Genomic DNA, 12,109 nt, shown 5'->3' with positions numbered 1-12,109 from the left:
GTAATGGTCAAATGAAACAAAATCCATTTTTATTAAATAAAAACGTATTAAATGTAGTAGTTACTGTATTTTGGCAGTTAACCGCTGCTGGTACCTACATTTTGTAATTAACAAGTGTGGCCTTTTGTCTGAATAATAATGACAAACTCCTTTAAGACATTATGTAAATAAATATGGTTTTTTGAAAATAAAAAATGTACATTTTAAACCAAACCCATTATGACTCTTGTGGTGACAAAGATTTTACTCAGAAACTGTAGTGGCCCTTTGCCAAGTAATGTGATTTTATTGAATAGCTAAAATATTCCACCGATTAAGCCTTGATTTATCATGTGAATTACAAGCTCATACATTTCACTTTCACCGTTTTGTCACACAGATGTTACCCTTTGGCAGGCTGCCCACAAAATAAATACATGTATTAGTCCATCAAGTCTCTGGTGATCAGTGCACAATGGTTGTCTGATTTATTACAGCTCTTCAAAGAGGAATACACAACATATGAGGGTCCAGATCCTGGGGACTCATTTACAAGGGAGAAAAAGCCATTTAGACTTAATCAAACATCTATCCATGTTTGTGATTGTCCTTTTTCGGGTAGCAGAGTGGATTCCAGCTATGATTAAATTTTATCAGGTGTCCATGGGCAGCAATGAACACTAAACTGCAAGAGTTGGGGGTTTCTCTGTCCACATTAGCAAATGACACAGCCACCTCTCTTTGAATGGGTTCTTCTCTTCTGGAATGCCTTTGACCAAAGGATCCTCATCTGCTCCGCTCTGAATGTACTCTGAAATCTCTTCACAGCATTTGGACACCTGATGAAAAAGGTCATTTAAGTGACAATCAAACAAAAATGAGCATAACAATGCCCATCCAACTTTGATGACCATTTTATGAGTAGATTTCAACGCTTACCTTCGCCCTTTCAAGCTTCACCTCAATTTTGAGTTGGGTTACTTCCATTTTAGCCTTATCCAGATCTGTTAGCTCTTCTACATTTATGACCGGCATTGTCTGAGAAATCAAATCAAACGTTCACATCACATGTGGTAGGGTATTTATGTTTGAGATATTTAATTATACAATATACTGCTGATGACCAGACTTACTGCCGCTTATGATGAGGTCTCCTCCACCTGTGAAAATGGACAGAGATTCTGTACCTCTCTCTCAATCTGGTTTATAAAGTAATCTGCATAAACATGTAATCGCTTAATCTCATTTAAACAACCACTCATATTTTATCTTTCCATAGTCTTCTCCAAATGTCTGGTCAGCTGTTCTTGTGAACAACCACAAATTCAACTAAGTTAATATACATTTAGATAAACAATAAAATATATCCCAAACATAATGAAACTGATTCAGGTTTTCTCGTAATGACCCTTGGATTGTAATATAGGTCAAGGGGACATAGAAAGTATCACAGGCTGCTGGGATGAGCATGCTAATCCATGTTTACCCCTGACCTGTCACATTAGATAATGCATTATCATCCAAGATATGATAAATGTATTCTCTCAAAGAACTGTTTTCATAGGTGGTCAAACATAATTATTTAATTGTAACGTTATATCAGAGCCAAACTACTACAACTATTCTATAATAATCATAAAATAATACACTGTTATTGTTATGTAAATGTAACGTTTGTTATATATATATATATATATAACAAACGTTACATTTACATAACAATAACATAACAATATATATATATATATATATATATACATAAATGTCTAGTAAATTTTAAAAACAATTATAAAACATTATAAAAACAATTATAAACCTTCTTTGATAAATATTTTAACAGTGCATTATTATTAGTAATAGTTATATATAGGCTATAATATTATATAATAGTTGTAGTCATACTAAGTTTAGCTTTGATATAATTCTACGATCATTAAATATGAAGCCATTGTTTTGGTTTTTTTTCTAGTTTGGGAATATACGCATTTGCTGTAGTAGCCTACTGTGTTGAATTGTCATGGAAATGGTGTCACAAAAATGTCTCAGCCACTGGAGAAACAGTGTACTGTCCATCCACCCTGAGTCAGTCACTCCACCAATCGATCCTGCTGGGGCACCACACAGCAGGCGCTCATTCATTCTTTTTCTTGGAAAAATGAACAGTGGTGGTACAAACTGCCCAGCGGCGTTCATGGAACAGGCAGCAGTGACAGTAAAGCCTCTTTCCGCACTTGTGACTCTTGCCACCTGCCTCTTCCCCTTTGAAGCAACAATTTTGTTTGGCTTCTGTACATTCTGGACACCTACCTCATCCATATTCCACAGACGGGTGGGGTCAACGTTTTCGCCAAGCCTATGGAGCTCATCCTCATAAATACGGAAGAACAGATCCACCTTCGGTCTGTTGAACCCCACCATCCTAGAAATGCTCGTCGCCTGTGGAGTCCTGACAGACAGGGTTCCTTGTCTTCTTAGAAAATTATAGAACCAGTCTTTCCCTGCCATCTTGCGCTCTGAATTAAAACAATGGTTCAAGCCTAACCTCTCTGCCAGGTCATAGGCCAGCCTCCTTACATCAATCGTTGAAAGCCCAAACAATGCCCTCTCCATTGATTGAATGTGCTCAGTTAACTGGAGCTCGAATGATGACGTAAAAACCTAAACACTTTGATCCAGGCTCCAAAACTTTTTTTATCCCTATGCCGCCTCAAGGTCTTTGGGGGGACTCCAAATTGATGGGCTGCAGCCTTCAAAGCAGTTCCCTCTTCAATCGCTCTGATGGCATTTTGTAGAGCTTGCTCTGTATAAGCACCACGGTTACTTTTTCGTTTATATGTCCGCATCTATATGGAGAGAAAAAATATATATATGAGGTTGAGATTTCTACACTAGGCCTTTATGGGGTTGATAATTGATGTATTTGTTCACCACTATCACCAAGACAAACAGAAAACCCTAAATAAATATTAAACTTATAAATTTGTATATTTCTGTAGTGAAATACATTCAATAAATGCATTAAAAGCCACTATGTTTTATCATTGGGTCACCTAACCACCTTCCATCAGTGAGCTAACTGTGCTATCAAGCTAGCCTAATGCTCACTTGAGGTAATTATTTTTTTTTTTTGTTCAAATATTTTGATTTTACCACCTAGTTATACTGCATTAAGTGTAAAACAAAGGATTTGATAGACAGAAATATGTTATTATAGTAATTATGATAGATAGAAACTATGCCCTCTGGGGGGCGTTTTACCCCTCAGCGTAGGGGGCGTTTTACCCCACAACCTATGACTTTTTCAAAAAATGTTTAATTTTTTAAATATAATTATATTCCTTATAAATAACATATACTCTCAAAACTACAGACTTCACTTTTCATCTATCATACATCACTGTGATATCCTGCAGAACAATATTCTCTTAAACACTTGTTTACTAATATCTGAAAATTATAGCGCTTACCATGTAATCCTCTTCTCTTCAAATACGTCGCTGGTGTCAGCTTCTCCAAGGAGATTTGTTTATCCCCGTTGTCAAACGTAGTGCATAGCAACAGTGAAAATGTATCTTGACTCCCTCTAGTGGTTATTTTGGGAAAAACAGGTGGGGGGCGTTTTACCCCAGGGAGGCGTTTTCCCCCACTCTACCCTATAGCCCGCCCTTCCAATTCCACCCCTAAAAAAATTATCCATTTATAAGGCAAGGATTGTCAGAAGTCAAGTTAGTTACTTATCAGGCGAGTAACTTAACAGTTTGTACCATATCAGACTACTACGAAACCTCAGAATAAACTCTATCACAATGGCGTGTGATTTCCTTGGAGGTCTTTTGTTTCTTGTTGCTGTCCTGCGAAGCGCCGTCGGACTACAATCCAAAGGTAAAGAAAACATTCTACTCTTTTAATGGCTTCTTCAAAAGTTGTAGTAAAATGGACGAAACAGATGCGTTGTTTTGTCGAAACCGGACACTGAAATCGGACAGTTGCACGTGAATTTGAGGTTGAGGTTTATCATTTTTTTTAATGCGTAATTTATTCCCTACAGAAGTTTGCCTGTTGCAAGTTGAAGAAGGAAAGTGCAATGACGACATCCAGCGTTATTACTACAATACGATCACTCAACAGTGTGAAGAATTCAGCTATAGCGGTTGTGAGGGAAACGCAAACAACTTCAAGTCCTTTTTGGAATGTCAGAAAACATGCTTCAGGATTCCAAGTGGGTTTATTTTAAACTTCCACTCTGAATACACGCATAAGCTATTTAAACAATACACATAACATCTTAAATCGACTTTTTATGAGTTCTGAGCGCAGTTATGGTAAAAAAAAAATAACATAAGCGTTATGTTCACTCTTTAACTGCCATAGTAATTTGTGCAAATGATGTGAAATGCTCACTTTAACACGTTTTCTTCTACACACAACAGAAATCCCCCAGATCTGTCGTTTTCAAAAGAAAGAGGGGCCCTGCCGTGGCCTCTTCAAGCGTTATTTCTTCAATATGACCTCCATGCAGTGTGAACCCTTCACTTACGGTGGTTGCCAAGGGAATGAAAACAATTTTCAAAACCTTCAGGAATGTACTGAATATTGCAGACCTCCTAAAAGTAAGTAGCCTACCTATTTAGACACACTAGAATTTCTAACAAATCTTACATTTAGGCTCTATGCCTTAAGTCAAATATTTAAAATGCAAGTAAAAATATATGTATTTAAAGACAAGATAGTTGGAAAGTGTGTTTGTCATCTTAAGAAAATAACCAGGAATGAAGTTTTAAATCTTCATAATCATTTGGTGAGGAAATGTCAACAGCATTAATAAAATGGTTGAGCGGAACATAGAAGAGAACTTTAAGGGACCTGTGTACTTGTTGCAACCCTAATCGTCTTTATTGGAACACATTAAGATATTTTTATTCTCATCTTTTCAAATGATCAGTACAACAGGCTTGTTTAATGGCCATCTTGTCTAAATGGTTTCCAGTCTCTTTCCTTGCTTAGTTAATAGACCCTGGCTTCACCTAGAACATCTTTGAGGTCCCTATAAAATGCAAAGATCAGAAGTTAAACATTTTTGTGTGTTTTTTTTCAGCAATCCCTGTGATTTGCAATGATATATTGGACAAAGGAAAGTGCTTAGCTTCCATCCCAAGATATTACTACAACTCTGCTACAAAGACATGCGAGGAGTTCATATACACGGGATGCGGAGGAAGCAACAATAACTTCATCTCCAAACAAAGCTGTATGGATGTTTGTGGTAAAAATGGTATGTTCTTGGGTTTGTCTGTAATATGAGACTTTATCAAGACAACAGAACAGCTTTATTTTGAATGTTGTTATTATTATTATTTAGATTTATTTTCAATGTTTTAACAGTGTGTTTTGTTGCTCTCAGGTAACAAACGTTGGAGCCCTACTAAAAAGTCTGTAAGAGTTTCCAAAGGATACCTAAGACGAATAAAGTCCCAGCCACCAAAGGAGAAGTCAGCCAAATAATGATTTATGAAGTCATTGGCACTGTATTACTGACAAAGACCATTGCACTGATTTTACAGTATTGGAATAGAAGGCAGCAGTTCATACACATCTCACTCTGTGTATATATAATATTGATTGTTTTTTATAAGATTTGTTTAATAAAAGTTTGTTTAATATTTCCATGTATTTTTATGCATTTGTAAAATGTTTATTTTGAATAAAATAAAAATGTACTATTAATTATTTGTATTATTAAATACAATATTTTGTAAAGTCTAACACTGTTTAAGTGATACAGCGATAGTATTTAACAAAAGTGTTTCTATAGTCTTTGTTTATACCCAATATATTTAACTGAATGTTGCTGTTTTTTTTTGTTTTTTTGTTTTTTTGGTCTTAGCCAGAACATGTTTAATTCAGACTGACAGCAGATATCATCTCAAGTCTAGCACATGACTTTGATTTTAAAAAGCTAGTGACACTTAAGCTAAGAAACACAAGAATGAAAAATGAAAATGGTCATTCTGCTGGGTCAAAAATAGCAGGTTACAAAATTATTAACCATTAAAGTGAGAAGTGACATTTATTTGACCTTTTCATTTTGAATGTTTTATTTTTATTTCAATATATATAATATAAATGATATTGTCTCATGCCTTTTATGGCACTTGATATCAAAGCCAGAATAAAATAAATAAACCTTGAATACAAGCATTATGAGTCTTTCATCTGCATCATCATTTCTCTAATCAGTTTATTTCAAGTTGTTTTTTATCTGTCATATGAAAAATGTTACCATAAATAAAACCAAACACATCACCTGCACATCCATTCTAATTTCCAAAATGCAGTACCTTCACAATGTTGTTTTTTTTTTACTTTTTGAAAGTATATCGTTTGTGAAAACAGCAAAGCAATATATTGTTCCATATCATTTGCTGTTAATCATAACTCTATGTGAACATTTATTTGGAAGTCTATATATAGCGCCCCCTAGTGTATTTAATCAATCAAGTAAATAACTTTGGCCAGATAAATACAGATAGTCTAGACATAGTGGCTTGAGGCATCTGTCACAGACAAAAATTAAATTCCATGTCAAGATCAATAAAGCAAAGCTGAAATTCCCATTACCAACTTGGCTTTTTAATATCCCACAAACTGGTGTCAGTCCCATGCTGTAACTCAGTCAATGCCTTCAGATTAAGGTTGACTAAAACAACCACAAGGTGGAGTTCTGTATTCATGCAGTATAATGCTCTGTTAGTAGCTCAACCAAGAATATCTTTGTTGTGATACATTATACAAGACCATTAATGTCAGTTTTTAAAGATACACAGATTACTTTTTCAAAATGCATTTCTGCAGCTCAGTATTTTCATTTGGCATGACAAGGGTGGTGTGTCATATTTTTTTGCCATTGCATTTTAGAAAGTTGTTTTGCCCACCCTGAATAAGACATGGAGTAATACAGTATTAAGGGAAAAATCATCTAAATATCTAACTTATGGTGTGAAGGCTCAATGTGCAACATCCTCCCTTGAGGTTAAAGACCTTTTCCTTAAGGAGAAACGTCCTGTGATAAATGGACTATGATATGTTTGCAATACATCCTGATAAGCTGCAGCATTTCCTCCAACAACAATTTCTAGAAATACAGACCCTCTTTTAGCCTCACTCTGAATTCATGTCAGTTATGTGTGGAGTTAGATTGCAATCATACGTATTTTGCAGAGTCTGCATGTCCTGTGCTGAAGTCTGCAAAGGTTAATAGTTTTATACTAAAAAGAGATTAGTTGGCTCTTGGCAGGTTTAACAGGTTGCACAGCAGCACAACTGAATTTACAGCTTAATAAAGTCTTATTTTATGTAGGATTTCTAAGAAGCAGCAGGATACTCCCGTGAAATAAACAAGCAGTAAATCAGCAAAGGTGTGCTTATCACAGGGCTGGAACTTTCATTTCTCTGCAATGACACATTTAAATTGAAAGTGACAGTTTTTAGCAGATACAGCAAAACCAAATAAGGCATGTTGAACACCCCATGAGTTACTGGATTGTTGAAATTTTGATTTCTCTTTAGATGAGGCCCAAAAATATGTTTTGTTGAGCCACCATCTCATTTTTAGTTTTTGTCCAAGTACATATTAAAAAATAACTGGTGTGGGATTTACAAAATACTCAGAAATAGCTGATCAAATAATACAACGACACACATGGAATTAAGGAAAAAATGTAAAAGTAGAAAGACTAAAATAGTCTTTTCTTATAAAATGTACTTTAATTTACAAAAAAAAAAAAAAAAAAAATATATATATATATATATATATATATATATATATATATATTAGTGGTGGGCCGTCATCGGCGTTAACGTGCTGCGTTAACGTGAGATTCTTATCGGGCGATAAAAAAATATCGCCGTTAATCTATTCTCAAAGTTGGGTTGGGAGCTGGGTCTATACTACGCAAGCTATGATGACTTTCACCGTGATAGTTTAGCGCGGATGTATACCTAGACGAATTGCGCTGTAGGGGACTAGAACGAGTCTTCGAACCTGTGTGTATGCCTACTGTGAAATTACCGAGCTTCCCAAAAAAAAAAAACCTCGACAAGACTCATGCCTGTTTCACACATACTCCGTCTGCAGTGCGTATGCAGTCCGTGTGCGTTACGTGTGTGGTGCAGAAGCAGCACGGACTCATTGTTGTTTTTAAGAGGTTGCGTTTGCAGTCCGTTACTGGCCGCGGCTGTTTAGTCCACAAACACAACATTTGTTCATTATTCTATATTTCAAACCATGTAAAAAAAAAAAAAATGTCTCTTATCACAGAACAGTAACAGTCTTTCATAATCATAGACATTAGTTTAAACTTAATAAATATAAACAACATATTATTCATGCATTTGACTTCTAGGTTTGTGTAATAAGCTGCTCAAGCAAGCGGCAAAACATTTAAGCACAACAATTACCCTACTTTTCTTGTTGGGATATCGCAAATATTTAAAATTAAAGCACCGCTGACAGAAACAGTCGACTCTCGTGCCTTTTGCATTTAAATCTTTATTACAAGCAATCGCACGGTCCTTAATGAACTGTTGGCTCGTTTATCTAAAGGTGCTCTTTTTCTTGTTTTAAACCTAGCCAAAACCCATGTGTTGCGTGTGGAAAACAGTAGGCTTTAATTAGTATACATTTATTGGGAAATTACTGCATTTCCGTGTCAATCCATGTTAATTTTTTTACTGCGAACAATGCACTGTCATGCGCTGCAGACGCACCGCTCCTGGAACGCACTGACGGACCACAACCGGGTGCGTAAAAAAAAGGAAAAGTGTAAAGAATGCAGACTGAGTATGTGTTGAGAAGGAGTAGTGTTGTTTTTTACTTGTGCAATGCGGAATTAGTTTACTGTAGGAGTTCTTCCAGTCTCAAGTACCACCTAGACGTAAAGCATCCCTTAGCTAATGCAGAAGATGCCGGGCCAAGCAATGTAGTGCAGGGGAAGAGTCGTCGTCAAACTACTATGTTTGAGTGCAGCACAGCTCTATCAGTACTAACAAGTACATTTTATTGAACATAATTTGAATGCCTTCGGCAGAATCCAAATGAGCCATTTTAATCTAGATTAATCTATGATCCAAGATTACAGTGAGATTACAGTGAGATTAATCTAGATTAAAAAAATTAATCTATGCCCACCACTAATATATATATATATATATATATATATATATATATATATATATATATATATATATATATATATATATATATATATATATATATATATATATATATATATATATATATATATATATATATATTCAATATTTTGATGCAAGAATCTTAAGAAATGAAAAGGATCTTCTATTTATATCATAATTGTCTTTGTTTTGTAATTAAAATATATATATATTTTTATTATTTATTATTTTCACATTTTAAAAAATCACAGATTTTCAATATACAGATAGGGAAGAGGAAGTGAAATATAACATCAACTTTACTTGACACCACTGGTAATAACATAAAAAATAATGACTTTCTTTTTATCTATAATTTCCCACATGATGAGAAGTTCATAACTGTGGGGTTGTTAGGGTTCTTCTAACAGAACAAGGCCTGTATCTCATTTGCTTAGTACCTTGGGGAGTGAAGGTGGCATTGTGACAAATTGCAATGTACATGCCAAGTTTGCCTGAGCGTGCATTAGACGTGATGACGAGCACTCGGCCTAATTGTCACAAATGGTTTGTTATGGAGACTACATTTCATTTTTAGGGCTCCACAAAGGAATGATATCATGGGTGGAGTGTGTGACAACAGATCCAATTGGATTAGAATCAGATGAAATAATAGATATCAACAATTGCCACATTATCTATCTCTGAGAGGTCCATAACACAATGTTTTGGAATATGCTGCCACCTCAGTCATATGTCTCTTCGGGTCACTGTGAGCTTGTGCTGCAGAGAGACACTCAATCCTAATGGAATTATCATTGTTCAGAGGAGACTGTAGTCGCTTATGAAAAAGGTATGATGTGACCTCATGACGCTGGCCTGCTTTCGTCCTCCTGTGAGAGGCATGTATGGCCCTCACAGTTCCTCTGCTTTTTCTTTCAGGCTGGTGTTCTGCTCTGATAGCTGCTGTGAAGGAAAATAAGGACGCCTTGTCTTTGTGTTTCCTGCTGAGCTTAACCTTTAACTGAGGTCAGACTGTACTTTGAGAAGTTCTTATTCATTCTGAATGTGAACGAATAAAGAGAATAACAATATATAATTAGGGAAATTATTGTTATGATTAAAAAACAACAAACTGGGCATTATAGATTGCTTGGAATAAACAAAAAAATAGCTTGAAGATGAATATTAAAGCTAAAAGGTAAAAGAAATTTGGTGTTCTAAGAAAAAATTGAGATAATTCCAAACATGTGGATTTGTACACCTCTCTCAGACACGAGCCATTTAATCTCATGCTTCTGAATAGGGCACGTTTAGTCCTTCTGAGCCGTAGAGATATCATCCTTTGAAAGTTTTAATGTGTCATAAATATGCTGCTTCATGCTTATCAAATCTTTTCCTGTCTGCGTGAGAATGTATGCACAGAAGCACAGATGGGTGAGGAGGTGGATAAGAAGGAGAAAGAGTGTTTGGTTCATGTAAGAGTCATATGAAAAAGAGCTTTGCTCTGAAGACCGCCCAGCACAAGACAAATTAATGGTGTTTATATCAAACCACAATATGCAGTTCAATTAATTACATGAGTAAACACTTACATTTATGAATAATTCACTAAATATAAATGCAATGTTAATAGTGGGTTAAAGGGATGTCAGTCAACTTTGATTATAGCGTTGTGGACATCACAGCAGGACTGATATTTTTCCTCAAATTTGCTGCTTATTCTTTCCTTTATCATCATTTTGAATCTCGCTGCACATACAAAGTTTGACATCAATTTTCCAGTTCCTTGAACTACAGCAGAACCTTTAAACTTTCTCAGTTCACCCACTGTGAGAGATGGTATCAGACCTCATGAGCAACATGCTGGTAAGAAATAAATGGCAGTCACCCCAAAGCCATTTCCCCACTGCAAATTCAGACTTTTGTAGCATGTAAACCTAAAGCTAGCATCCAAAAGAAATGATCAAAACAATCATGAAACTGACAACTGACGATGGCTATTGTATTATGATCATGTTTTAAAATAAGCAGTCTTATGCAAGATATAGCTACTGAAAAGACGCTCACATCCACCCCTTAGGGTAATGTCTTTTTTATTCACCATCCCAAGGTTTATTTATTTTAAACACAATTTTATTGAATATTGATATGGCAACACAATGTGTGAGGGAAAAATAATAAGTCCGTAGTAAAATTATGTAATTAAAAAGGCTGTGAGAGGTAAAAGGTTCTCATAGAGTGACGGTATAGATATAGTGGAAAGAGTGACATGGCCAAATTTGTCACCATGCAAATACTTTTCATACAACAATATATTTTCAGACTAAAAATGAACTAAATACTTAATCAAAATAACTACTTTGTTTCAAAAACATTCAACATTTCTTAATATCAAGTACTAAAAAACTAGGCCTACTTCTTTATCAGCTGGGGGCAGCTGGGTGCCTATTGGTTAGAGAGTTGGACTTGTAACCCGAAGGTTGCAGGTTTGAGTCTCGGTGCTGGCAGGAGTTGTAGGTGGGAGGGAGTGAATGAACAGCGCTTTCTTCCACCCTCAATACCCATGGCTGAAGTGCGCTTGAGCAAGGCACTGAACCCCCAGTTGCTCCTCGGGCGCTGGATATATAGCTGCCCACTGCTCCGGGTGTGTGTTCACGGTGTGTTCACTTCTGTGTTGCTGTGTGTGCACTTGGATGGGTTAAATGCAGAGCAGCAATTCCGAGTATGGGTTACCATACTTGGCAAATGTCACAACTTTTTTTTCACTTATCCTTCGGTGTTTGTAATTGTATCTGGAAACTTGTGTTAGTACAAGCATACTTCACATAAAAATCTCCATTGTAATTGGAACAGTCAGTATGGGAATACGTTCTCTGTAACAAATCCATTCTCCTTACTTAAGGAAAACAATAAATTGCAGTACGGACATTCTGCATTTTTCTGCTCTGCGGGCTCA

At 35.8% G+C, this 12,109-nt stretch overlaps 2 protein-coding genes across 2 annotated transcripts; one reads left to right on the top strand and one right to left on the bottom strand.

The window, feature by feature from the left end:
• Positions 1 to 257: 257 nt before the first annotated feature.
• LOC109047088 (guanine nucleotide-binding protein G(T) subunit gamma-T1) lies at positions 258 to 1,564 on the bottom strand. Its single transcript, XM_019064814.2, is given in 4 exon segments — positions 258 to 716; positions 718 to 818; positions 919 to 1,017; positions 1,113 to 1,564. Coding segments are annotated over 3 exon segments (219 nt in total). The 5' UTR covers positions 1,015 to 1,017; positions 1,113 to 1,564; the 3' UTR covers positions 258 to 694.
• Positions 1,565 to 3,653: 2,089 nt separating this feature from the next.
• LOC109066313 (tissue factor pathway inhibitor 2-like) lies at positions 3,654 to 6,178 on the top strand. The gene is made up of 5 exons (XM_019083333.2): positions 3,654 to 3,861; positions 4,028 to 4,198; positions 4,410 to 4,589; positions 5,075 to 5,251; positions 5,381 to 6,178. Exons 1-5 carry the CDS (start codon positions 3,786 to 3,788, stop codon positions 5,479 to 5,481), a joined length of 705 nt encoding a protein of 234 aa, XP_018938878.1. The 5' UTR covers positions 3,654 to 3,785; the 3' UTR covers positions 5,482 to 6,178.
• The last annotated feature ends 5,931 nt before the right edge of the window (positions 6,179 to 12,109 follow it).

Source organism: Cyprinus carpio, chromosome B19, assembly GCF_018340385.1.
Source record: "Cyprinus carpio isolate SPL01 chromosome B19, ASM1834038v1, whole genome shotgun sequence".
In the NCBI taxonomy this organism is placed as follows: Eukaryota; Metazoa; Chordata; class Actinopteri; order Cypriniformes; family Cyprinidae; genus Cyprinus; species Cyprinus carpio.
Note: the sequence above shows the minus strand (reverse complement) of the source record. Positions and strands in the feature narration are given on the sequence as shown.